This window comes from Megascapheus bottae, chromosome 1 (genome assembly GCF_031878675.1).
Source record: "Megascapheus bottae isolate mThoBot1 chromosome 1, mThoBot2.hap1, whole genome shotgun sequence".
NCBI lineage: Eukaryota > Metazoa > Chordata > Mammalia > Rodentia > Geomyidae > Megascapheus > Megascapheus bottae.
In genome coordinates, this window is record NC_143509.1 from 8065189 (window position 1) to 8090858 (window position 25670).

The 25670-nt window shown below is 40.6% G+C and overlaps 2 protein-coding genes and 1 pseudogene across 2 annotated transcripts; all 3 read left to right on the top strand.

Annotated features, from left to right (window-relative positions):
- The first annotated feature begins 4856 nt into the window (after window positions 1-4856).
- Window positions 4857-5785, top strand: LOC150068270 (olfactory receptor 7D4-like). The gene has a single exon (XM_090356520.1). The coding sequence runs from the start codon at window positions 5150-5152 to the stop codon at window positions 5783-5785; it is 636 nt and encodes a 211-aa protein (XP_090212646.1). The 5' UTR covers window positions 4857-5149.
- A 6409-nt stretch (window positions 5786-12194) lies between these two features.
- LOC150068271 (olfactory receptor 7D4-like) lies at window positions 12195-13371 on the top strand (annotated as a pseudogene).
- Window positions 13372-20726: 7355 nt separating this feature from the next.
- LOC150068272 (large ribosomal subunit protein uL23-like) lies at window positions 20727-21170 on the top strand. Its single transcript, XM_090356614.1, has 2 exons — window positions 20727-20922; window positions 21013-21170. The coding sequence occupies exons 1-2, from the start codon at window positions 20727-20729 to the stop codon at window positions 21168-21170; spliced, it is 354 nt and encodes a 117-aa protein (XP_090212740.1).
- Window positions 21171-25670: the final 4500 nt, after the last annotated feature.

Here is a 25670-nt window from a genome sequence, read left to right on the forward strand (position 1 = left end):
AGATCCTTTAAGGATTCCTTTATTTAATCAAAACAGAAGGAAAAAACAAAAATAATATGTTCCCCATGGTATAAATTAATTCATCTCACCCTGTAAGAGTCCACAATAATGCAAGAAATTAACCTAAAAAATTATCCATAATGTCATCTTCACTTTAACTCATGGGAACAAAATGGTTTGGAGACTGGAAAGACATTTCATTTCATAAAGACAATTATTTCATGAAAGGCAATTCATTTCATGAGGACATCTTAGTACATTCATCGATTGAGTTGCAAGAAACTGCGCAAGCTTCTGACTCCCTTCTCTGAATCCAGTCTCCATGAAAACCCCAGTCGACAAACTTCTAAGGAGGAGTTGGGGAGATAAGAAAGCTTCAGTGATAACCAAAATACAGAACCATGGTAGCCTGGTGAAGACAGGGGAAATGTAAATTTATGACCAGCGAGGGAAAACAAGACAAAAAGAAAATGGGGTGAGTAGCAGGCAATCCTCTGGAATAGTGAGGATGGGAAGGGCCAGAAGGGAGCTCACATGTGCAGGTGAGGTCCCAGAACTCTAAGGCACTTGGAGTTCAGGCTTTGTGAACTCTGATTTCCTTCCTTTCTGTCACTTGCTGCAACCTAGAGCGCCTTTCTCATGAAGTTCCTTTCTGGAAGGTCTCTTGGTTTTCTTCACTCTTTCCCAATAATCAGCGTTATCTGTCAGCTTTGCTACATCGATTATGTATTTATTAATCCCCCGCTAAAGCTCCATTGTGCACCAGGTATTGTCTTTTGGGTTCCAGGCCAGGGACTTGTGTGTCCGTGTGTCTGTGCATCTCTGTGTCTATGTGTGTCTATGTCTGGGTGTGTGTCTGTGTCTGTCTGTCTGTGTGTATATGTGTGTCTCTAGGCCTGGCCCTTCAACTCTAACACTGGCACTCTTTCTCAGCTCCTTTTGCTCAAGGCTATCACTCTACTATTTGAGCTGCATCTCCACGTCCAGCTTCTTCTGTCATTTTTTGGAAATAAGGCTCTCAGGGCTTTCCTGCCCAGGCTGGCTTTGAACTTCCATTGTCAGACCTCAGACTCCTGAGCAATGATGGTTACATGGACGAACCACCAGTGCTGGCATATTTGACCAAAAATGTATGGTATGTTTCCCAGTAGTGTCCATAACAAAATCTAGCCAACAACAAATTATTAGTAAGGAAGAATTCCCCTTCGTGGGTGTGTGTGTCTGTTTCTGTGTCTGTGTATGTCTGTATGTACCTGCGCCAGTCATAGTACTTGAAATGTGCACCTGGGCACTGTTCCTGAGCTTCTGAGCCATAACAAGTGAACTGCAGCCCACATGTGGCTTTTTGGTGATTTATTAGGAATGAGAATCTCATGGACTTCCCTGCCTTCTCCTTCAATTGCAGCCTCGTAGTAGCTAGAATGCAAGCTGTGAGCCACTGACACCCAACATTCCTCACTTAGTTTTGCACATGCACACTGGCTTCAGTGTGCACAGAATGGTTTTCTATGTATTCCAACTGGAAAAGGGGGGGTTGCTGTGTTATTTCTACACAGGAATATATTGTGTTTTGATCACAATAAATCCCTCTGTAGCTCTTTCTTTGGCCCATAATTCCTGCTCCTGATTTCAACAGGGATTAGTGGATTTTATCTTCATCTTCACACATATTCTGTATTTCTCAATCCCACCATTCCCTCATCTCCCTCAGGCTTCTCCCCATAAACATTTACATTCATGGTAGATAAATAATAGGTATATAGATAATAAATAATACAAAAGGAGATGCTAACAAAGATGCAGTTACCTAGGTAGATAATGAATCAACAGACAGACAGATAGACACACAGTTAATAGATGGTCTATTACATACATACATACATACATACATACATACATACATACATACATCAGGAGGTAATAGAAAAAGGTAGATAGATATATAACTAATTGAGACACAGGCAGGTATGCACAAAGGTAGATAGATAATAGATACACACAGGCATACATACATAGACAACAGTAGACACTTATATTGTACTGAGATCGCAGACAGTAGCCTGGTATGTATATGATAGGTAGACACATATATACATAAATAATAAACATGCGGAGGGTTGGAAGGTAGGTAAGAAGATTGGTAGCTGAGTAGTAGACACATAGATATATGGATATTTAACTGTGAAGATGAGAACGCACGTACCATTTGTCTTTGTGAACCTGGGTTATTTTGCTTCAGATGACATGATCTACACTTCCAGTCATTTTCCTCCACAGGATGGAATCCATTCTTCCTAAAGACTGAAGAATATTCCATTATGTGTCCATCTCTGTTCTCCATTCATCCACGGAAGGACAGCAGGGCTGATTTCATTGCTTGCCTCAACCTAGAAGGCCTGCGCCTTCCTTTTCTACTCCTACTGATAAGAATCCATCTTCCCTCCCCCAGCACAAATGATTTCCATTTCCAGGAAGCTTTTCCGCCCAAAAGCTGTCATTCTGATATACACAGCGGCCATTTCATGGGCATAAAGGATGCTGTCACTGGTAATTGTTATGGAGATGACAAACACGTGTTCAGACCATAAAATTTCTTTGTAAATATTTCTAGACAACTTGTTCTCTCAGAGCCTTGAGCATATGAATCAACTTCATCCAATGTACTATTGCATAATCCATTAATTCTGCTGATTTCAGCATAATATATTCCTGCTCTAGAGCAGGAAATCTCACACATGTGCTGATGGTGTCTGTGTGTGTGTGTGTGTGTGTGTGTGTGTGTGTGTGTGTGTGTGTGTGTGTGTTCCAGTTCTGGGCATTAGAGTCAATGTTTCTGAGACTTCTTACTCAAGGCTGATACTAGATCCACTGTCATCATTTTACTGCTGAAAAGTTAGAAAGGAATCTGACAGACTTTTCTTGCCCAGACTGGCATAGAATCCCAAGCCTTAGTTCTCCACTTCCTGAGTAGCTAGGATTACAGGCATGAGATAAATGTACTAAGCCCAGCTGTCAGAAAAAATGATATCGCCCCATTTGTAAGGAAATGGAAAGACTTAGAAAAAAATAATATTAAGTGAATTAAGGCAGACACAAAGGAACATAGGCTCAATTGTTTCCCTCATTTGTTATACTCAGTAGAAACCTTGGGCTCTCTAGCAGAGATTTGCAATAGAGCAAAACCTAGATACATAAGGCAATACACTATGATGCTAAATGAAAGGACCTCCAGGATATAGAAACAAAAGCTATATAACGAATAATTGTTGTCCTTAATGTACTATGTTATCTCTCATCTCTTTTGCTGTCCCTTAGTTATCTCATATTGTTACAGGATTTCACTTTGTTATCTGATATATTGGATAAATGCGAATTTAGTTATTTGAAATTGGATAGGGAAGGGGGGAAACAAGATGGGGGTGGGAGTGAGGGGAAGGGAAATGGGGACCAAGACATGAAAAAGGGTATCAATGTATGTGAAATAATGCACCTTCTATCTGGTGAATATAATGTAACCCTTCTATTAATTACAATAAAAATATGAAAAATGTGCTAAGCTCATTACATGTTATTTAATGATGCTGTGTTCCTTTCTCCTCATTTCTGTGCAGCTGGTAGTCTCTTTTTTACCCTCTCTGACATTTTGGAAGAAATCACCTAGAAGGAATTCTCTGTCGGGAGGCATCCACAGCCATGTTGACCAGCCATGCTGTATTCCATCCACACAGGTAACAGATGTGTCGTATTGAGAACAGCTCAGCCCACGAATGCTGCCTGGGCTCAAGAAAATGTTGCTGAATGACATCCGGGAACTCCACAACTGAGATCTTCCCCACAAATCCTCCCATTCCTGAGATAGATGCTTGCTCCATGGACTGCACACAATGGGAGAACAACTCGATCCTATTACAGAGTGAACATTCCCTCCACCAGGAAAATAGATAAAAGAATTAATTGTGCCTGAGAGTTGAAAGCGCTTCCTGAAAGGTGAAGGCAGTGGAAAAGGTGGACAGAGAAATGGAGAGAGGAAAGGTGGGCAAAATCATTCCTAATATTCAGTGTACAAATGTGAAGCTGGAACTGGGTGAACTGAGGGAGGGGTTGGACTGGGAGGAGTTGTGGAAACCATGGAAGGAGTGACATTGATGAAATGGTCTTGTACTCACAAACTGATCATTGAATTATAGCCCCGTGGTACAACTACGTAAGAATAAGGTTTAGAAAAATACATTTCATACGGACTGCAGCACGGCCAAGTGGTAGAGTGCTTGCCTGGCATGCACAAAGATCCGAGTTTGATTCCTCAGTACCACATACATAGAAAAGGCCAGAAGTGATTCTGTGAATCACTTAATAGTGCTCTGACTTTGACAATGCCCAAATGCAGTGCCCAGGCCTTGAGTTCAAGCCTCAGGACTAGCAAAACACAAAAACTCACAGTCAGGGTCCGGGAGTTTGGCCTAGTGGCAGAGTGCTTGCCTAGCATGCACGAATATCCAGGTTCGATTCCTCGGTACCACATACATAGAAAAAAACTGGAAGTGGTGCTGAGGCTCAAGTGGAAGACCTCTAGCCTTGAGAAAGTCCAAGGACAGTGCTCAGGCCCAAGCTTAAGCCCACTGGCAAAAAACAAAAAAATAAAACTCACAGTCAGTGAACAGAAAACACAGGGGATATTTACCCACATATTACAATATGAAAGTGAGTGGAGCCAATCTTGGCTGTGCAGGTCAACCCCGGGGGAGCCATTAGGAAACACAAAAACAATCTGGCAGTGGAAGGGCATGACCACCTGAGCTGGTAGCGGGCATTGATTGAACTTTTCCTTACTTGCCCCAAGGAAAACAACCAGGGCTATGACAGCACAAAACCACACAGGGGAAACACCATTCCTCCTCCTGGGCCACTCAGACGACCCTCAACTCCAGCCCCTGCTCTTTGGGATCTTCCTGTCCATGTACCTGATCACCATGCTCGGAAATCTGCTCATTATCCTGGCAGTCACCTCTGACCCCCACCTCCACACCACCATGTACTTCTTCCTCTCCAACCTGTCTTGTGTGGACATCTGCTTCACATCCACAACCATTCCCAGACCCAGAGGAAAGACATCTCCTACCCAGAGTGCCTCACTCAGGTGTATCTTTTCATGATTTTTGGTGGAATGGATAATTTCCTATTGACCGTGATGGCTTATGACCGCTTTGTGGCCATCTGTCACCCACTGAACTACCCACTTATCATGAACCCTCACTTTTGTGGCCTCCTGGTCCTCGTGTCTTGGCTTCTCATTTTCTGCATCTCACTAAGCCATGTTGTACTGATGAGGAAATTGACCTTCTCCCCGGGAAGCACCATCCCCCATTTCTTCTGTGAACTAGCTCAGGTTCTCCAGGTGGCCAGCTCTGACACCTTCCTCAGTGACATCTGGATGTACCTGGCTTTTGTGCTGTTCTGTGTGTTTCCTGCCTTAGGAATCTTCTTCTCTAACCATCAGATCATCTCCTCTTTAATGAAGCTGTCCAACACGGCTAGCAAGCACAAAGCCTTCTCCACCTGTGGCTCTCACCTCTGTGTGGTCTCCTTGTTATACGGGACAGGACTTGGGGTGTACCTCAGCTCTGCAGTGTCCTCCTCTGCCCACAGAAGCAAGGTGGCCTCGGTGATGTACACAGTGGTCACTCCCATGCTAAACCCCTTCATCTACAGCCTGAGGAACCAGGACGTGATGGGGGCTCTGGGGAGATTGCCAGGCAGAGTGGTCTCGTGTTTTGATGGATTGTGAAGTATATGACAACGTAGTCCATTGGAAGTAGGAAAACAAATTGGCTGATTATCACCATCAATGATACTTTTCCTTTATTATAGGATTGAGGATAGATAGATAGATAGATAGATAGATAGATAGATAGATAGATTTTTTATTGAGAAAAGACATACTAGGGGCCAGGAGATTGGCCTAGTGGTAGAGTGCTTGCCTAGAATGCACGAAGATCCGGGTTCAATTCCTTGGTACCACATGCATAGAAAAAAGCCAGAAATGGTGCTAAGGCTCAAGTGGTAGAGCTCTAACCTTGAGAAAGTCCAAGGACAGTGCTCAGGCCCTGAGGTCAAGCCCATGACTGGCAAAAAAAAAGGAAAACACATACTAATTCATGTGTTCCCTGCAAAGCCCCTTTGGCTTTCCCTGTAGATGTATGTACATCTATATTTCAAAGAAATTTACTCGCTAACCTGAAAAGGACAACTATTCTTTTCAGTGTGAATTTTCTTAATATTCCCATTTGGATTGGTGTTGTACAAATTTCCCTGGGCGTTTCTAATTGTACATAGAAAGCACTGATCACAATCCAAACTTACACAGTGTCCCCTTAAGTTATCCTCTTCTAATTCTTCTCCTAAAACACAAAATGAGTTCTTCTTCTTCCTCCAAGTCCTCCTCCTCCTCCTCTTGTTCTGCTTCTGTTCGTGCTTGTGCTTCTACTTCTGCTTCTCCTTCTTATTCTGCTTCTACTTCTGCTTCTTCCACTTCCTCTTCATCTTCTCCTACAGCCATGGGACTTGAATTCATTGCCTGGTGCTGTCCTTGCACATTTTTGGTCAGTTATTTCTCTGTTATTTGAGACACATCTACACAATCCCCAGAAGAGGGCGCTAATCAGAGATGAGACTCTCAGACTATAGCCTGTGCTGGCTTTAAACCCCAGTCCTCAGATCTCAGCCTGGGTTGAGAGATGTCAGTCTCCACCACTTAGCAAGACAAATAACTTCATTTTTTACTTAGCAGAAACAGAATAAACACATACAAGAATCCAAATAAAATCCCAACACTTTCAGAAGAGCAGTTATAGCCTTACATGTGAGATTTTGTTTAAGTTTGAGGGCATTTCTTTTTTCTTTTTCTTTTTTTTTTTTTTTACTAATTTCTCTTTCCACTCAAGTATGAACTTGTTTCCATGATAGCTATACTAAGTGACATCCTCAGACAACAGTGTCTGAGCATGCCTGTTTCTTCTCAGCTTCACCAGAATTGGTGTTGTAGATTTCCTTCAGCATTGACATAATACAGGATCACAGTGTTTTATTGATTTGTGTATTCTATGTAGTTAAGAGGTTAACTATTTCTTCATGGATTTCTTTATGGCCATTTTTACCTCTCTTAAAGATTGCTTGGCAGTGGCTTACACCTGTAATCATACTATTCAGAAGGCTGAGATTTGAAGATCACAGTTCAAACCCAGCCCAGACACTAAAGTCTATGACAGTCTTATCTCCAGTTAACCCCAACAAAACCAGAAGTGGTGCTGTGACTCAAGATGTGGGGCAGTAGGCTTGAGCTGAAGAGCTCAAGAATAGCAACTGGGCCCAGAGATCAAGCCCCATGACCAAACAAAAAATAAATGAGTAAATAAATAAATAAACATTATCTCATCAATCTTTTTTGTCATTGTAAAGTCAACTTAATTATGGACCTTTAATATTTGGTGTTGAGAGGTCTTTCTTCATCTTCTGTGCCTGGGTGGTTTTGTAAGTCAACATCCCACACAATTCTTTCATTCTAATAAGCAGTTCCAGTGTTCTGAATAAAGTTTTGATTTGCTGCAATCTCTTTTCTCAATTTATCATCCTATTTAATAAAATATTACAGAACTTTCCAGAAAGGACTAGTCTATGCTACTTCTTCAATTATGTCCTCTAGGATTTCCTCTCTCATTTGAGCTTCAGGTGTTACAGGCTGAGATGTGAGGATGGCTATTCAGAACCAGGTTGGGCAGGAAAGTCTGTGATACTCTAATCTCTACCCATAAAACTGTGGAAGTAAGCTGGGCCTGAATTCACTCTGCCACTCACCACTGTGTCCCAGCCAGAACAATCCATCAAGAAAGAGAAAAAGGTGTGAACAAATTGGAAAATCAAATCCCAGAATGTGGCTGTGTATACAGGTTGTGACCTCCACTAAAGTAACTCCAAAAATCAGTTTTAGTGCCAGTGGCTCAAGCCTGAACCCCCAGCTACTCCACAGGCTGAGATCCGAGAGTGGACGCTCACTGTCATCCTGGACAGGAAAACCTCCAGGACCTTATTTCCACTTAAATAAGAATAAGACAGAAGTAGAGTGGTGGCACAAGTGGTAGAGCACCAGCCTTCAGTACAAAAGGTTAGGGAGAATGCCCAGGCCCTGAAATCCTGGTCCAGAACCACACACACACACACACACACACACACACACACACACACACACACACACACACACACACACACACACGCACGCACACGCACACACTCCATCTTTCAATAGGATCTGGAGGAGATCATATGTTCCTGTGTTTATTTAGGGGATTTCATTTCTTTTCATGTGTGTGTGTGTGTGTGTGTGTGTGTGTGTGTGTGTGTGTGTGTGTGTTGCTCTTGCAGCTTGAACTCAGAGCCTGGGCATTATTCAAGACTGGTTGTTTTTTTTATTTATTTTTATTGTAATTAATAAAAGGGTTACATGATATTTGCCAGATAGTAGGTGCATTAATTCACATATATTGATACCCTTTCACATGTCTTGGTCCCCATTACCCTCCCCTCCACCCTCCCCCATCTTAGATTTCCCCCCTTCCCTAACCAATTTCAAATAACCAAACACAAATTAATCCAATATATCAGATAACAAAGTGAGATACTGTAACAATATGAGATACCCAAGGGACAGCAAAAGAGATGAGAGATAACATAGTACATTAAGGACAACAAACAACATCGCCCCATTTGTTAGGAAATGGAAAGTCTTAGAAAAAAATCATATTAAGTGAAGTAAGCCAGACTCAAAGGAAATTAGGCTCAATGGTTCCCCTCACTTGTCATAATCAGTAGAAATCTTGGGCTCTACTAGCAGAGATCTGCAATAGAGCAAAACCTTGATACACAAGGCCATATAATATGAAGCTAATTGAAAAGACCTCCAGGATATTGAAACAAAAGCCAAGACTGGTTTTGCTCAAGGATCCTGCTATTCTGCTTGAGCCACAGCTCCATTCTGCCTTTTTAGCGGTTCATTGAAGAGAAGACTCTACAGATTTTTCTGCCCTACTGGCTTCTAAGTCTAAATCCTCACATCTCAGCCTCCTAAGTAATTAGGATTACAGGCCTGAGCCAGCAGCATCTAACTGAGACTGTTTTCTTTTTCCTTTTTCTCTTTATTTTTTTGTGAGTCTTTGCATTTGAACTCTGAGCCTGGGTGCTGTCCCTGAGCTCTTGAGCTCAAGACTACTGCCCTCCTCCTTGAGCCACAGACCCACTTCTGGGTTTCTGGTGGTTAATTGGAGTCACACGGTGTTTAGTGCCTGAGCTGGTTTTGAACCGAGATCCTCAGATCTCAGCTTCCTGAGTAGCTCGGATGACAGTAGTGAGACATCATATCTGGCAGTGTTTTCTAAGCTTGACTTCATAGAAATCCAGCAATTGGGCCGAGGGGAGCAGTAACAGAAGGTAAGGAAGTTGGGGCTGATATGAGAGAAATGAAGATCAGAAAATACAAACGTCCAGTTAACCAGGGAGGATACATTTATTAAATAATAATTAAATAATCATACATTGATTAAATCCACTGAACAGGGCACTGAGCTATTCTTGTGATATTCTGAGTAGATACTAAGAGTAACATATATGAGATAATAAATATAATTTTATAGGGTGCTGGGTGTCTCAGTGTGCTGCTGACCAAACAAAACATGGGATTTTTATCTATAACTTCAAAGTATAAGACACTATTAAATAATGAATGAAAATAAAGAAATTGTTTTCCCTGAAAGAACAAGTCATTTATATTACATGATCAAAGATTCTTCAAGACAGATGCCAAATTGACATGATTTTAGTTCCTATAGACATTAATAGTTCCTTTGAGAATTCATTGTTATCTTTTTTACCAAAACAAAAGGAAAAAAAACAAAAGAAACTGTGTTCCCCTTGGAATAAATTAATTCCTCTCACCCTGTAACTGCCTACAATAATGCAAGAAATTAACCTAAATCTGTTTTTCCATGATGTCATCTTCACTTAAACTCATGGGAACAAAATGGTTTGGAGACAGGAAAGACATTTCATTTCATAAAGACAATTATTTCATGAAAGGCAATTCATTTCATGAGGACATCTTAGTACATTCATCGATTGATTTGCAAGGAACTGCACAAGCTTTTCTTCACTCTTTCCCAATAATCAGAGTTATCTGTCAGCTTTGCTACATCTCATTATATATTTATTAATCACCTGCTAAAGCTCCACTGTGCACCAGGTATTGTCTTTTGGGTTCCAGGCCAGGGACGTGTGTGTGTGTGTGTGTGTGTGTGTGTGTGTGTGTGTGTGTGTGTGTGTGTGTTTGCCTAGGCCTGGGCTGAACTCTATCCCTGGCACTGTTCTCCAGCTCCTTTTACTCATGGCCAACACTCTACTACTTGAATAGCAGCTCCACTTCCAGCTTTTTCTGTCATTATTTGGAAATAAGGGTCTCAAGGACTTTCCTGCCCAGACTGGCTTTGAACAGCAATTGTCAGATCTCAGACTCCTGAATAACAATGATTACAGAGATGAAGCACCAATGCCAACTTTGGAGTTTTTGTTTCTTAACCTCTCCAATATTTTGCTGGCATATTTGACTGAAAATGAATGGTTGGTTTCGCATTTGTGTCCCTAACAAAATCTAGACAACAACGGAATTATGAATAAGGAAGTATTCTCCTTCGTGGGGGGCTATGAGTGTGTGTGTATGTGTCTGTCTGTGTGTCTGTCTGTCTGTGTGCCTGCATGTACATGTGGCAGTCGTGGGGCTTGAACTGTGGGTCTGGGTACTGTCCCTGAGCTTCTGAGCCATACCAAGTGAACTATAGCTCATGTGTGGCTTTTGGTGATTAATCAATAATGAGAATCTCATGGATTTCCCTGCCTGAGCTGGCTTCACCCCCTGATACTTCAATTGCAGCCTCCTAGTAGCTAGAATGCTGGCTGTGAGCCACTGGCACCCAACTTCCCTCACTTAGTTTTGCACATGCACACTGGCTTCAGTGTGCACAGAATGGATTTCTACGTATAGCAACTGGGAAAATGGGTTTTGCTGTGCTATTTCCATACAGGCATATATTGTATTTTGATCACAATAAACCCCTCTGTAGGTCTTTCTCTGGTCCATAGTCCCAGCCCCTGATTTCAACAGGGTTTGGTGGATTTTATCTTCATCTTCACATATTCTATATTATTCAATACCACCATTCCTTCCCTGTCCATCAGGTTTGTCCCCATAAAAATTTACATTCAAGATAGATAGATACATAGATACATAGATACATAGATAGATACATGGATAGAGCATTGAGCATATGAACCAAATTCATCTAGTTTATTATTGTATGATCCATTAATTTTGCTGATTTCCACATAATTTGTTCCTGCTCCAGGGCATGAAGATATGTGTTGTATATTGTATATCTGTGTGTGTGTTTGTGTGTGTGTGCCAGTCCTGGGATTAAACTCAGTATCCCTCAGACTTTTTAGTCAAGGCTACCACTAAAGCCACAGCTCCAACACTTCCATTTTTTGGTGCTTCAAAATGGAGTTGAGAGTCTCACAGACTTTCATGCCTAGGCTGGCACTGAACCATGAACCTCAGATCTCAGCCTCCTGAGCAGCTAGCATGACAGGCATAAGCCAAAGGTGGTTTCCTCAATGTATTGTGTGTTTGCGATATGAGGTTGCTTTCTCCTCTGGCACTCTCTTCTTTACTTGCGCATATTTTAGAAGGAATTCTCTGTCAGGAGGCATCCACAGCCATGTTGACCAGCCATGCTGTATTCCATCCACACAGGTAACAAATGTGTCGTGTTGAAAACAGTTCAGTCCAGGACTGCTGCCTAGACTCCAGGCGATGTTGCTGAATGGCATCCAGGAACTCCATGTACTGAGATCTTCCCCACAAATGCTCCCATTCCAGAGATAAATGCTCGCTCCATGGCCTGCAGACAACGGTAGGACGACTCCACGGTGATGGCCTCTCCTGTCTCTTCTCACGTGGTCCACATTCACAAGAAGTAACACAATTATACCTGGGAGTTGAAAGCATTTTCTGACTGGGGAGGTGAGGGGAAGACATGGGCAGATGAATGGACAGAGGAAGGGTGGGCAAATGCAATCCTAAAACTCAATGTACAAACATGAAGATAGAAATGGGTAAACTGAGGGATGGAAGGGGCTGGGAGTCACAGACCATGATGGGATGACAATATACTCACAAGTCCTATGTTGAATTGAAAGCCCTGACTACAACTACTTACAAATAACTTCAAATACAACCACGTGAGCGTTCACTGAACTTTTCCTTACTTGTCCCAAGGAGAACAGCCAGGACTATGACAGCAAAGGAACCTCACAGGGGAATCACCATTGCACCTCCTGGGCCTCTCAGACGACCCTCAACTCCAGCCCATCCTCTTTGGGCTCTTCCTGTCCATGTACCTGATCACTGTGCACGGAAATCTGCTCATCATCCTGGCCGTCACCTTTGACCCCCACCTCCACACCCCAATGTACTTCTTCCTCTCCATCCTCTCCTTCGTAGACATCTGCTTCACTTCCACCACTATCCCCAAGATGCTGGTGAACATCCAGACCCAGAGGAAAGACATCTCCTACCCAGAGTGCCTCACTCAGATGTATTTCTTCATGATGTTTGGTGGAATGGACAATTTCCTATTGACCGTGATGGCTTATGACCGTTTTGTGGCCATCTGCCACCCACTGAACTACCCAGTGATCATGAACCCTCACCTCTGTGGCCTACTGGTGCTGGTGTCTTGGCTGGTCATGTTCTGTGTTGCCATGCTCCATATCCTGCTCCTGGTTCGCCTGACCTTCCCCGTGGGTACCGAGATCCCCCATGTCTTCTGTGAACTGGTTCAGCTTCTCGAGGTGGCCAGCTCTGATGCCCTGGTGAACACCATCTGTCTCTATGTAGTAACTGCCCTGGTTTGTGCATTTTCTGCCTCTGGGATCCTGTTCTCTTACCGTTAGATTCTCCCCTCTTTAATGAAGCTGTCCAACACTGCTAGAAAGCACAAAGCCTTCTCCACCTGTCGCTCTCACCTCTGCGTGGTTGCCTTGTTCTATGGCACAGGCTTTGGGGTGTACCTCAGTTCGGCTGTATCTCTTTCTCCCAGATACCGGGCAGTGGCCTCGGTGATGTATTCAGTGGTCACCCCTATGCTGAACCCCTTCATCTACAGCCTGAGGAACCAGGATGTGATGGAGGCCCTGGGGAGACTCCTATGCAGAGCTGTGCCTTGTCCCAAATGGATTCCTGACCCCAAATTAAGTGGGCACTACAAACCATAAGGAACATGCAGTGAGTTCTCCTATCCTGGCCCTGAATATGTTTGCATGTCTGTGTCTGTGTCTGTCTGTGTGTGTGTCTGTGTGGAAACTGAAGCTTGAACTCAGGGCACTTTTCTCTCTCATATAGCTATTTCACTGAAGGCTGGCACTCTGCCACTTGAGAAATATCTGCACTTGTGGATCTTGCTGGACAGCTGGACATAAGAAGCCCTCAGAATTGTTCGGCCATGATAACTTTGAACTGAGATCCTCAGATCTCAGCTTCTTGGGGAGCTAGGACTGCAGATGTGAGCCACTGGCGTCTGACTGTCTAGGCTCTTTCACTGCTGTAAATATCTTCTTTCATTGATTGTTTTAGTTCCCAAAGTACGTCTGACTCCACTTGGATATGTGTGTGTTTGTTACTCTCAGTTACTTCCTCCATCATTCCTTTGAAACTTTTCTTCCCTGTAGACTGATTTAAGGGTCAGCTTTGTTCAGATTTTCCTGAGACTTCTAATTTGACATCCAGAATATTTTTTTTTACCAACAATACTGAGACGGTTTCCGAGAAAATCATCTTGTTGAATAATACAGTCCCCTCACTTAAAACATTTAATATCTTGGATCTACACAAGTGTCAAAAGGAAAATCCTAACCAATCAAGACGGGTGCTTGTTTTACATCTGTAACATTTTTTTCATCTGGAAATCTTTCCTTAAACTAATTATTCCTGGGGCTGGACCTCAGGGCTTGGGCACTGTCCTTGGGCTTTTTCCTCAAGGTTAGTGCTCTACTACTTGAGCCACAGTAAGACTCTTAGCCTTTCTATATATGTGGTACTGAGGAATCGAATCTGGGTCTTCATGCATGCTAGGCAAGCACTCTAACACTAGGCAAAACTCCTGACCCCTGAAGTAGTTATTCTTACTAAGCCAATTTCTCAATGGAGGAGACAATTTAGAATGCACAATAACCAGACACCTGACACTGCACCCAGAGGGCAAACCCTGGCTCTCCTGCCTTTTCTTTTCTTTTTCATTCCTTTTCCCCCCAGTCTTGGGCTTGAACTCAGGGCCTGAGCACTCTCCCTGAGCTTCTTTTGTTCAAGGATAGCAAGGTACCACTTTCAACTTATTCTGTTTATATGGTAGTGAGGAATCAAACTCAGGGCTTCATGCATGCTAGGCAAGCATTCTACCATGAAGCCACCTTCCCAGTCTACCTTTTGCATGAACACATGGTTGGATTTTCAAGAATATAATAACAGTCTAGCTTGGAAATTTTTTTTCACTTGTATATAAACATCTAGAGACACTATAGCATGGTGCTTCCTTTCTGATGGAATTCTATTTATTTATGTAATATAGTAATTTACATATAAACATGAATTTACATATATAATTTCATACATAAATATACTATATTTTCTTTTCTTTTTTGTTTTTTGCCAGTTCTGGAGCTGGAACTCAGGGCCTAAGCACTGTTCCTGGGCTTTCACCAAAAAATAGTGTTCTAGAACTTCCATCTTTTTCTGGTTGATTAGAGATAAGAGATAAATTATATATATGTATATATATACATATACATAGGATTACAGGCATGAGTCACCAAACCCAGTTTAAGAAATCCACTTTTGCTTCCATGGCTTTAATAGAAGTCAGGCGTCAGTGGCTTACCCCTGTCATTGTAGCTACTCAGGAGGCTGAAATCTGAGGATCAAGGTTCAAAGCCAGTCCAAGCACAAAATTTAGTGAGACTGTTCTCTCCATGAACCACTAGAAAACTGGAAGTGGTGCTGTGGTTCAAGTGGTAGAGTGCTAGCCTTGAGAAAGCCCAAGGACAGTGCCCAGACCCTGAGTTCAAGCCCCAGGACTGGCAAAAAATGAATGACAGGATGTACAAGTCCTGTGGGAGAAGGCACAGTGGGAGCAGAGGGAAGATGGACAGGGAGGGAGAAAGGGATGCAGACTGCCAAGATACTTTGCATGCATACATGGAGAGAGCAACGGGGTAAATCTAATCAGGGTATATTATAAGCAAATAATAGGTCAAAGAAACGTACTGACTTTCAAAAGGACAAGAAGAAAACCCTTTTAGGGAATTGGTGGCTCATTCCTCTAATCCTAGGCTGATGGGAATTGAGGCTGAAGGTTCAACACCAGCTGAAGCAGGAGAGTCCATAAGACTCTTATCCTCAATTAACTCTCTGTAAAGGTGGAAGTAGAGCTATGGCTCAAGTGGCAGTAGTGGTAGAGGACTAGCATTGAGGGAAGAAAAAAGCTCAAGGACAGTCAAGGGCAGCACCCAAGCCCTGAGTTCAAGCCCCAGGATTGGAATAATAAACATAAAGGACAGTGAGACCAAAGAAGAAAACTCTTAGGAGAGGAACACAAAGGTGCAATGCCTCTTTGCATCTCATCATGTGGACTAATATTTATTGAAATCAACTCCAGATAATGGAAATAAGAGGTTTTCTTCTTCATTACTGTTTTTGTTTGTTTGCTTATCTATCTTTGGGAGGTTAAGAGAGGCACAAAAACGGAGGAGCAAAGGGTGAATAAACACAGCAGTGGCACTTATTATACACTACCATAAAAATGAACTATATAATTTCTGGGTGGGGGTGGGGTGGAAAAACTGGGAATGTGAGGGAAGGGCTGACATTGTCCAAAATGAAATGTACTCTTTCTCTGCATTATGAAACTGTAACCCCTCTTTTATGATAGCAATAAAAATAAAAGAAAGAAAAAACTTTAATGTAAGTTCTGTGTTGAGCCATGGGTAAAAAAAACAAAATCATAGCTCATAACTGTGTGCTCTCAAATGGTTGCTTGCTCTTATACACATTTTTAATTACTTAATAAAGCTATCATGTCAGAGCGGTTTGTGATTCCTGTGCTAATAATGTTTAATTGTGTTCAAAATTGAACTAACAATCTTCCTAAACCTTACTTCTTTTTGTTTTATTTTACTTTTTGAGAAATTCAGTTCTTTCCTGATAAAAATGGATCGTTTATTTTGGAGAGAATTTACTGAAAGTTTAAGGAAAAAAGTCACTCCAAAACTAACCTCCAAAGTAACAACCATCCCATTAAAAAATGGGCCAAAAACTTAAAGAGAGTCTTCTCTGAAGAAGAAACAAAAAGGGCCTATACACACATGAAGAAATGCTCAACATCTCTGATCATAAAAGAAATGCAAATCAAAACAACTCTAAGATTTCACCTCACTCCAGTTAGAATGGCCAGGATCAGGAAAACGAATGACAACAGACGCTGGAGGGGATGTGGCCAGGAGGGATCACTACTACACTGTTGGTGGGAGTGCAAACTCATTCAACCACTATGGAAAGCAGTGTGGCAGTGCCTCAAAAGGCTAAGCATAGAACTCCCCTTTGACTCAGCAATTCCACTACTTGGCATTTACCCAACCATCCAGAAACAAGGACATACTAAATCCACTAGCACAACAATGTTCATTGCAGCACTATTCACCATAGCAAAGATATGGAACCAACCTAGATGTCCCTCAGTTGATGAGTGGATCAACAAGTTGGGGTATTTGTACACAATGGAATTCTATGCTGCTGTCAGAAAGAATGACATCGCCCCATTTGTTAGGAAATGGAAAGACTTAGAAAAAATCCAATTAATTGAATTAAGCCAGACTCAAAGGAACTTAGGCTCAGTGGTTTCCCTCTTTTGTCATAATCAGTAGAAACCTTGGGCTCTACTAGCAGAGATCTGCAATAGAGCAAAATCTTGATACAAAAGCCATATAATGTGAATCTAATTGAAAGGACCTCCAGGATAGTGAAACAAAAGTCATAAAATGAATGATTGTTGTCCTTAATGTACTATGTTGTCTCTCATCTCCTTTGCTGTCCCTTGGTTATCTCATATTGGTATAGTATCTCACTTTGTTTTCTGATATATTGAATTTATTTGTATTTGGTTATTTGAAATTTGATAGGGAAGGGGGGGAAACCAAGACGGGTGGGGGGTGTGGGGGGGAGGGAAATGGGTACCAAGACATGTGAAAGGGTATCAATGTATGTGAATTAATGCACCTTCTATCTGGCAAATATCATGTAACCCTTTTACTAATTACAATAAAAAAATAAAATCTTTTAATGGGAGACAGCAATTAGTGAAGTTTGATAAACAGTCATGGGAAGCTTCTTTTTTAGAATGAGAAAGGCGATTAAAAATCTCCAGGGCACTGATCATATTAAGTAAAAATGATCAAATATAGTATATAAAGAAAAAAATAGAGAAAACAAATGTATCTGTCTTTAGAGATAGGTGGCTGGCAAGACATTTATTCTGTCTCCCCTTTAAATTAAAGAACAATTAAATGAAGGAGTTGCTCTGAGAATTCTTTTCTCAAGGTCTTGGAAATATCCCCAAAGAAAACATGGGGACTCTTGCCGATTAGGGATTACCTAAGGGGGATATCTCCTTGAGCTTTCTTGATTTTTTTTTGGAAAAAGTTACTGGAGGAAAGGAGACGTGTCAGACAGGGTTCTATGATGCAGTCTGAAAGTGATGCGTTTTATAATTGCAAGAGCTTATTTAGAAATAAATGAAAATTAAATGGAAGCATTAGGGACCCAATAAAGGTTCAAAGTTTCTAAAGTATCTTCTCCAAATTAGCAAAACCAGCCTCCCTGTGTGCTTATTAAACATGAGAATTCTTGGCTCCTTTCACAGATCTTTTAAGTCTGAAACTCCTGGAGTCAGACTCAGATTCTTAATGAGCTATTAAAGTCATTTCTGCATGGTTGAAGTTTGGGAACGTGTGGCTCTAAGGGGTTTGTTGGCATGAATAACTTTAATGAACAACGATAGACCCACAGAGGACTGCTCTTTTCAGATTTCAGGGCTCTCTGCCTCCTTCCAAATGCTCATGTGTACATCTGAAGAAAGAATGATGTGTTCATTTTGGAATTCATTAAAAATACTCTGCATTTTTTTCTTCTGGGAACACTGCACTTTTTCCATATATTTTTTATTGTAATTAATAGAAGGGTTACATTATATTCATCAAATAGAAGGTGCATTACTTCACAAATATTGATACCCTTTCTCATGTCCTGTTTCCCATTTTCCTCCCCTCTCCCCCCTCACAACTTGATTTCCCCCCTTCCCTCTTCTATTTCAAATAACCAATTAAGCATATATAAGATATATCAGATAACAAGGTGAAGTATTGTAACAATATGAGATAACCAAGGGACAGTAAAAGAGATGAGAGATAACATAGTACATCAAGGACAACAATCACTCATTATATTGCTTTTGTTTCCTTGTCCTGGAGGTCCTTACATTTAGTGTTGTACTATTTGGCCTAATGTCTCTAGATTTTGTTCTATTTTAAATCCCTGCTAGGAGAGCCCTAGGTTCCTACTGATTATGGTAAATGAGGGAGACTATTGGGCCTATGTTCCTTTGAGTCTGGCTTACTTCACTTAATATGATTTTTTCTAAGTCTTTCCATTTCCTTACAAATGGGGCGATGTCATTCTTTCTGACAGCAGCATAGTATTCAATTAACACTGCATTTTTTTAAAACCACCATTTCTTAATGTTTCTATGTTCAGTGGAATGTTATTCCTCATATGAAAATCTAATTATTTATCTTATTTTTTATTAGAGTTTATTAACATTGATTTTTACAACATATTTCAAATGACATATTTAACAAATAAATATTCAAGAAGTGAATCTCTATTAATCAGTGGAACTTACATTTTAGAACATAATTAAAATTAGGCTGAGGGTTTGTATGTCATAGATACATATTTGCCAATCCTGGGACTTGAACTCAGGGCTTTGTCACAGTCTTTGGACATTCAAGGCTAATGCTCTGCCACTTGAGCCACAGCGCTATTTCCAGCTTTTTCTGTGTATGTGGTACTGAGGAATTGAACCCAGGTCTCCATGTATGGTAGGTGAGCACTCTACCATTAGTCTGTGCTCTGGCCCCAATTATTTCTCATTTTAAAGGGGCATCTTGATCTTTTCCATTTGAGTGTCTGCATGTATGCTTCTCCCTTCTCATGCACATTGGCAATTGCTGGTGACATTAAAAATTACAGACAATAGCTGGGAGTTTGGCCTAGTGATAGAGTGCTTGCCTAGCATGCACAAAGACCCAGGTTTGATTCCTCCGTACCACATCCATAGAAAAAATTCAGAAGTGGTACTGAGGCTCAGGTGGTAGAGCTCTCGCATTGAGAAAGTCCAAGGACAGGGTTCAGGCCCTGAGTTCAAGCTGAGGAGTGGCAAAAAAATTAGATGTAAATTTTGATTTCTATTGTACTGAAGTAGATATATTTACCTGAACACTTAATGCATATTTATTTATTTTTGTTTGTTAATGCATATTTATATCTTAAGAGTGATGCACATTTAAATTCGTGGGAGAAATTGGTCAGGTGTGGGGCTTGAACTCACAGCCTGGGTACTGTTCCTGAGCTTTTGTGTGCAAGACTAGCACTCTACCACTTTGAGTCATAGCACTGCTTCCAGTTTTCTGGTGGTTAATTGGGGATAAGCCTCATGGACTTTTCTTCCTGGGCTCATGATTTTTTTTCTTATATATTCTTTAACAATATAATATGGGGCCAGAAGTATGGCCAAGTGGTAGAGTGCTTGCCTAGCATGCACAAAGCCCTGGGTTCGATTCCTTGGTTCACATACACAGAAAAAAACTGGAAGTGGTGCTGTGGCTCAAGTGGTAAAGTGGTAGCCTTGAGAAAGATCAAGGAGGATACCCGTGCCCTGAATTCAAGACCAGGACTGACAAAAAACAAAACAGAACAAAACAATACAACAACCCCAAACCCCCAATATAAGATGGTCTTACCATTCTACTCAGCTTTATTATTTTCATATTTATTTTAGCATTTAAAGCACTATGTTATATATGGAATATATAGTGCATGTTATAATTAGATCATATACTTTATTATATTTATATTATAAAACATAAATTATATAACAGAATCATTTGTATGTGATAAATGCAATTTTATTAACATTTTATATTAAAATAATTTCATTACTTTTTATACAGATATGATATAGAACATTATACATTATATCTATAGACTATAAATTCCTATGTAATGCATACCATAGATCATATAATATACACTATGTGTTATACTGCATATATTATATACATTATACATTATATTCTATAAATCATGCATGATGTATTATATGTTATTTACCAGGTATGAATATAAATGTGAGCCATTGAGGCTTAGCATGTTGTCTTTTCAAGGAAGAATCAGGACAAGATGCCTCTATGAATGAGAAGAATCGGTAAACACAGGAAAGAAAATGGAGCTCCTTTTCACCAAGATGGCACTGAACATGAAGAAGGGAGCTCCTGCCCTTTCTAAAGCTGAAGCCAAGGAAGGAAAAGGCATTGACGGCAAGAAGGCAGTGCTGAAAGGTGTCCAAGCCACAAAAAAAGAAGATACATACTTCACCCACTTTCAGGCTGCTGGGGAGACCACACAAATATCTCTGGAAGAGTGCTCTGAGGAAAATAATTGTATGCAACTATCAGGTGACCTTGACCACTGAGTCATCCGTGAAGATGATAGAAAACAATAACACATTTGTGTTCACTGTGGATGTCAAGGCCAACAAGCATCAAATCAAGCAGGCTGCGAGAAGCTCTGTGACACTGATGTGGCTAAGGTCAATACCCTGATCAGGTCTGCCAGAGAGAAGACATATGTGCGACTGGTTCCTGATTATGATGCTTTAGATGTTGCCAACAAAATTGAAATCATCTAAACTGCATCCAGCTGGCTAATTATAAATGTACAACTTTTTCCCACTTAAAAAAGAAAGAAAGAAAGAAAGAAAGAAAGAAAGAAAGAAAGAAAGAAAGAAAGAAAGAAAGAAAGAAAAGAAAATGGAGTTGTGGTTCAAGTGGTAAACACTAGCCTTCAGCAGAAAAGCTCAGGGACAGAGCCCAGGCTCTGAGTTTAAGCCCAGGGCCAGCTCAAAAAGAAAAATAAATAAACAAACAAACCAAAAAGGAAAACAGGAAAGTCTATTATGTGGGGAAAGAAAGAGAGGAAAACCAGTGGGAATCACAAAAGGGGAAGACAGCAGAAAAGCATATATAGAGAGAATTAAAAAATGTACAGATACCCTGCTTTCATCAAAAGAAATGTAATCAATTATAATAGGTATAGATATAGGATATAGATTAATCAGTAACAAATGTATACAATCCTCTATTATTATGCAGCATTGCAGATCATGCATTGTATATTATTATTAGTAGTAGTAGTATTTTTAGCCTTAAGAGGATGTTCAAAGATCTTGACTTCAACAAGTCAGTGTATGAGAACAAAGCATCTCTTCCCATGCCACCACTTCCAGATTTTTCTTCCATCTCTGCCAACTCTATGGCATCCCCTCAGGTTACCTGGTTCCATTTTCACATCTGTACCTTGCAATTATGACTGCTTCAATTTATTTGCCTAACCTTGACCTCCCCCACCCTGACAAAACATGTTTCAGCTTCTTGCTATTCCTTTTGTCAGGAGGCTACTCAGGAAATCTGTGGATACATGTTTTGAAGGCAGCTGGGGCAAAAAAGTTTGTAAGATTCTTATAGCCAATGAACTACCAAAAGCAGGAAGTGGAGGTGTGGCTCAACTGGTAGCCTTGAGTGAAAAAGCTCAGGGATAGCACCCAAACCCCAAGTTCAAGCTCCAGGACTGGCATAAGAAAAATGAAACTTGTTTTAGTTTTACACCTGCATTCAGGTATCTAAATGAGTGCTATCTGGGGCTAATTACCAACAATTTCAGTGTGTATTAACTAAAGTTTTGCTTCTTTTTACTTCTATTTTCCACTTAATATGTAGGGAAACGTCATGTTAAATAGGAAAATGGTATTGTTCCCATCTACACAAAAAGTGGAGCAAACTCTGTACATATGACAGGTGTACAGGTGATAGAATGAATGTAAGATTCATGAACAGAATTTTACTCATATATACCTTTTTTCTTTTTTGCTCTACCTGGGGCTTGCTTTCAGGACCTGGAGGTTCTCCTGTGTTAGTTTACTCAAGCCTAGAGACCTACCACTTGAGACACAGCTCTATTTTCAGAGCTTTGGTGGTTAATTGGAGAGAAGAGTCTCATAGATTTTCTTGTTTTGGCTAGGTTTGAATTTCAGTCCTTAGATCTCAGCCTCTGGAGAAGCTAGGATTACAGCATGAGCTCCTTGCACTCAGCTTAGATTGGTTCTAAAGTTTGAGAATTTGAGCCACTCAGTTCCTCCGTGAGCTTCAGATATCTCAAGGCCAAACTGAGTGCAATATATTTATAACTCCAATGTCATTCAATGATTATATAAAATTGTATCAAAAACAATTCCCATAATAGTTCACTCTCAATGGTCCATCCTATTGCTGTAGACAACTACCTTCTTTTTTTTATTTGTGCCAGCACTCAGGGGCTGGGCTTTGTCCAAGTGGGCATTCTACCACTTGTGCCACAGCTCCACTTCCAGCTTCTCAGTGGTTATTTGGAGATAAGAATATCATGGAATTTCCTGTCCAGGCTGGGTTTGAACTGCAGTCCTCAAATCTCACCCTTCTGAATAACTAGAATTATAGATGTGAGCCACCAGTGCCTGGCAATAACTAGCTTTTCCATGTGCATTCATTCCACGTGCTGGTGGTTTACACCGGTAATCCTAGCTACTCAGGAGGCTGATATTTGAGTATCTTAATTTAAGGTCAGCTTGGGCAGAAAAATCCATGAGACTTTTATCTCTAATTAATGAGTAAAAAACCAGAAGTGGAATTGTGGCTGAAGTGATAAAGTCCTTGCTTTGATCAAGAAAGACAAGTGAGAGCACGAGGCTCTAAATTTAAGCTCTAGTACAGGAATACATAAAAGGTGTTCATTGGCTGGGAGTTTGGCCTAGTGGTAGAGTGCTTGCCTAGCATGCACGAAGACCTGGGTTCAATTCCTCGGTACCACATACATAGAAAAAAAGCTGGAAGTGGTGTTGTGGCTCAAGTGGTATTGCTCTAGCTTTGAGAATAGTCCAAGGACAGTGCCCAGGCCCTGAGTTCAAGCCCCACGACTAGAAAAAAAAATGTGTTCCTAGAATTCACGAATTAAAGCTTGTGTGATCTTCAGTATGCCAGCAAATGTGTTGTATTTAGATTGCTTCTCAGAAGTGTGTGATACCCAGAGCATTTGACTGAAATCCTGTACCGCACAGAGTCGAATGTTCTAAATCAGAATTTAGTTCATAGTAACATATAGTAGGGAAAACTCTCATTATTAAAAAATGATAACTAGGAATTAATCCATTTCATCTAGATTCTCAAATTTGTTGGCATAAAGGTTTGAGAAGTATTCCCTTATGATATTCTGGATCTTGGTAATTTCTGTCGTGATATTACCATTTTCATCTGCGATTTTGTTTATTTCGATATGCTCTCTTCTTTTTTTGGTAAGATTTGCTAAGGGCTTGTCAATTTTGTTAATTCTTTCAAAGAACCAACTCCTTGTTTTGTTGATTCTTTCTATAGTTTTTTTGGATTCCAAATCATTTAATTATGCTTTGATTTTAATTATTTGCTTTCTTCTACTGGGATTAGTGTGGGTTTGTTGCTCTTTTTCCAGGAGCTTAAGGTGACACAATAACTTGAGCTCAGGGCCTGAGACTGTCCTTGGACTTTCTCAAGGCTAGAGCTCTACCACTTGAGTCTCAGCACCACTTCTGGCTATTTTCTATGTATGTGGTACCAAGGAATTGAACCCAGGTCTTCGTGCATACTAGGCAAGCACTCTACCACTAGGCCAAACTCCTGGCCCAAGGACAATACACTTTTGAATAGTTAGTCAGTCAATGAAGAAATCACAGAAGCAATTAAAGAAATCATAGAACCAAGCCAGGCAGGTGGCTCATGTCTGTAATCCTAGCTAAGATCTGAGGATCAAGGTTCAAAGTCAATCCAGGCCCAAAAGGACCTGAGACTCTTATCTCCAATTAACCTCTAGAAAATGGGAAGTGGGGATTGGCTCTAGGGTAGGTGGGGAGCCTTAAGCTGAAGAGCTCAGGGACTGTGTCCAGGCTGAGTTCAAGCCCCATGATCCACCAAAAAAAATCATAGAACCAAATAAAACACTAGGACTATTGGAATACAGGAAAGAGAAATATTTACAGCTGAGTGCTTACATTAAAAAACAGAAATATTTCAAATCAACAGGTAAAGACACATCTCAATCTTTGAAACAAGCATAAGCACAACCTTATCTTCAAATTGAGAACTAGATTGAAGTAATAAAGTTCATAGTGAAAATTAATAAAAAAGGTTGCAAAAAGAATAATACAAAGGAGGACACCCAAAGTTGGCCATTGGAAAATATACAGAAGGTTAATAAACATATTTCCAAACTAACCGAAGGGAACAAAAAAACAAAGAAGAGATGAAATGAATAAAACTATGTATGAAAATTAGATATGAAAATTAGACATTGGCATTACCAAAATGCCAATGACATTCAACCAATGATTAAGGATTAGATGAGGGAATAGACTGACAATATAGTTTATTAAACTGGAATAAAGAAAGTCTTAAAAAGTGCCATTTCAGTGTGCAACACAGAAAAGCTTCTGGAGATACATTGTACTGGTATTAATTAATGTCAAAGGCATGTATACTTGACACAGCCATATTTTCTTGAATGTATTTGCTAAAATGTAAATGGGTATGAAAGAAGGTGGGCTATTAAAATAAATACAGAAATGAAAGATGCAAATGTCATATACAAACTGTGCCTAGAGCAGAGCTCAAATTCTTTGGTGGATATTTATTCCCCCCATCTCTTTTTCTTTTTTGTGTTGTTCCTAAGACTTGAATTCAGGGCCTGGGCATTGTTTTCTGAGTTTTGTCATTGAGGGATATCAGTCTACCACTTGAGCCATGGCTCTCCTGCTTGTAAGTAGTTAATTGGAGATAGGATAATCATGGTTTCAAATGATGATCCTCACATCTCAGCCTTCTGAGTAACTAGGATTATATTCACAATCTATCCAGGCTTGGGGTTTAGTTTCTTGAGTTCCCTGTAGATATTGGATATTACGCATTTGTCAGATATATTGTTGGTGAATATCTTTTCCCAGTTGGTCGGCTGTCTCTCTACTTTTGCAACTATGTTTTATCTGTACAGAAACTTTTTATTTTTAGGTAGTCCCATTTATCGAGTCTCTCTCCACTGTTGTGACCCTGGGATTCTGTTCAGGAATCTGTTG

Coding starts and splice junctions, on each gene's coding strand:
- LOC150068270 (XM_090356520.1), top strand. CDS start 5,150: ATGATTTTTGGTGGAATGGATAATTTCCTATTGACCGTGATGGCTTAT.
- LOC150068272 (XM_090356614.1), top strand. CDS start 20,727: ATGGCACTGAACATGAAGAAGGGAGCTCCTGCCCTTTCTAAAGCTGAA. Junction 20,923..21,012: donor GTGCTCTGAGGAAAATAATT/GTATGCAACTAT, acceptor GTGGATGTCAAG/GCCAACAAGCATCAAATCAA.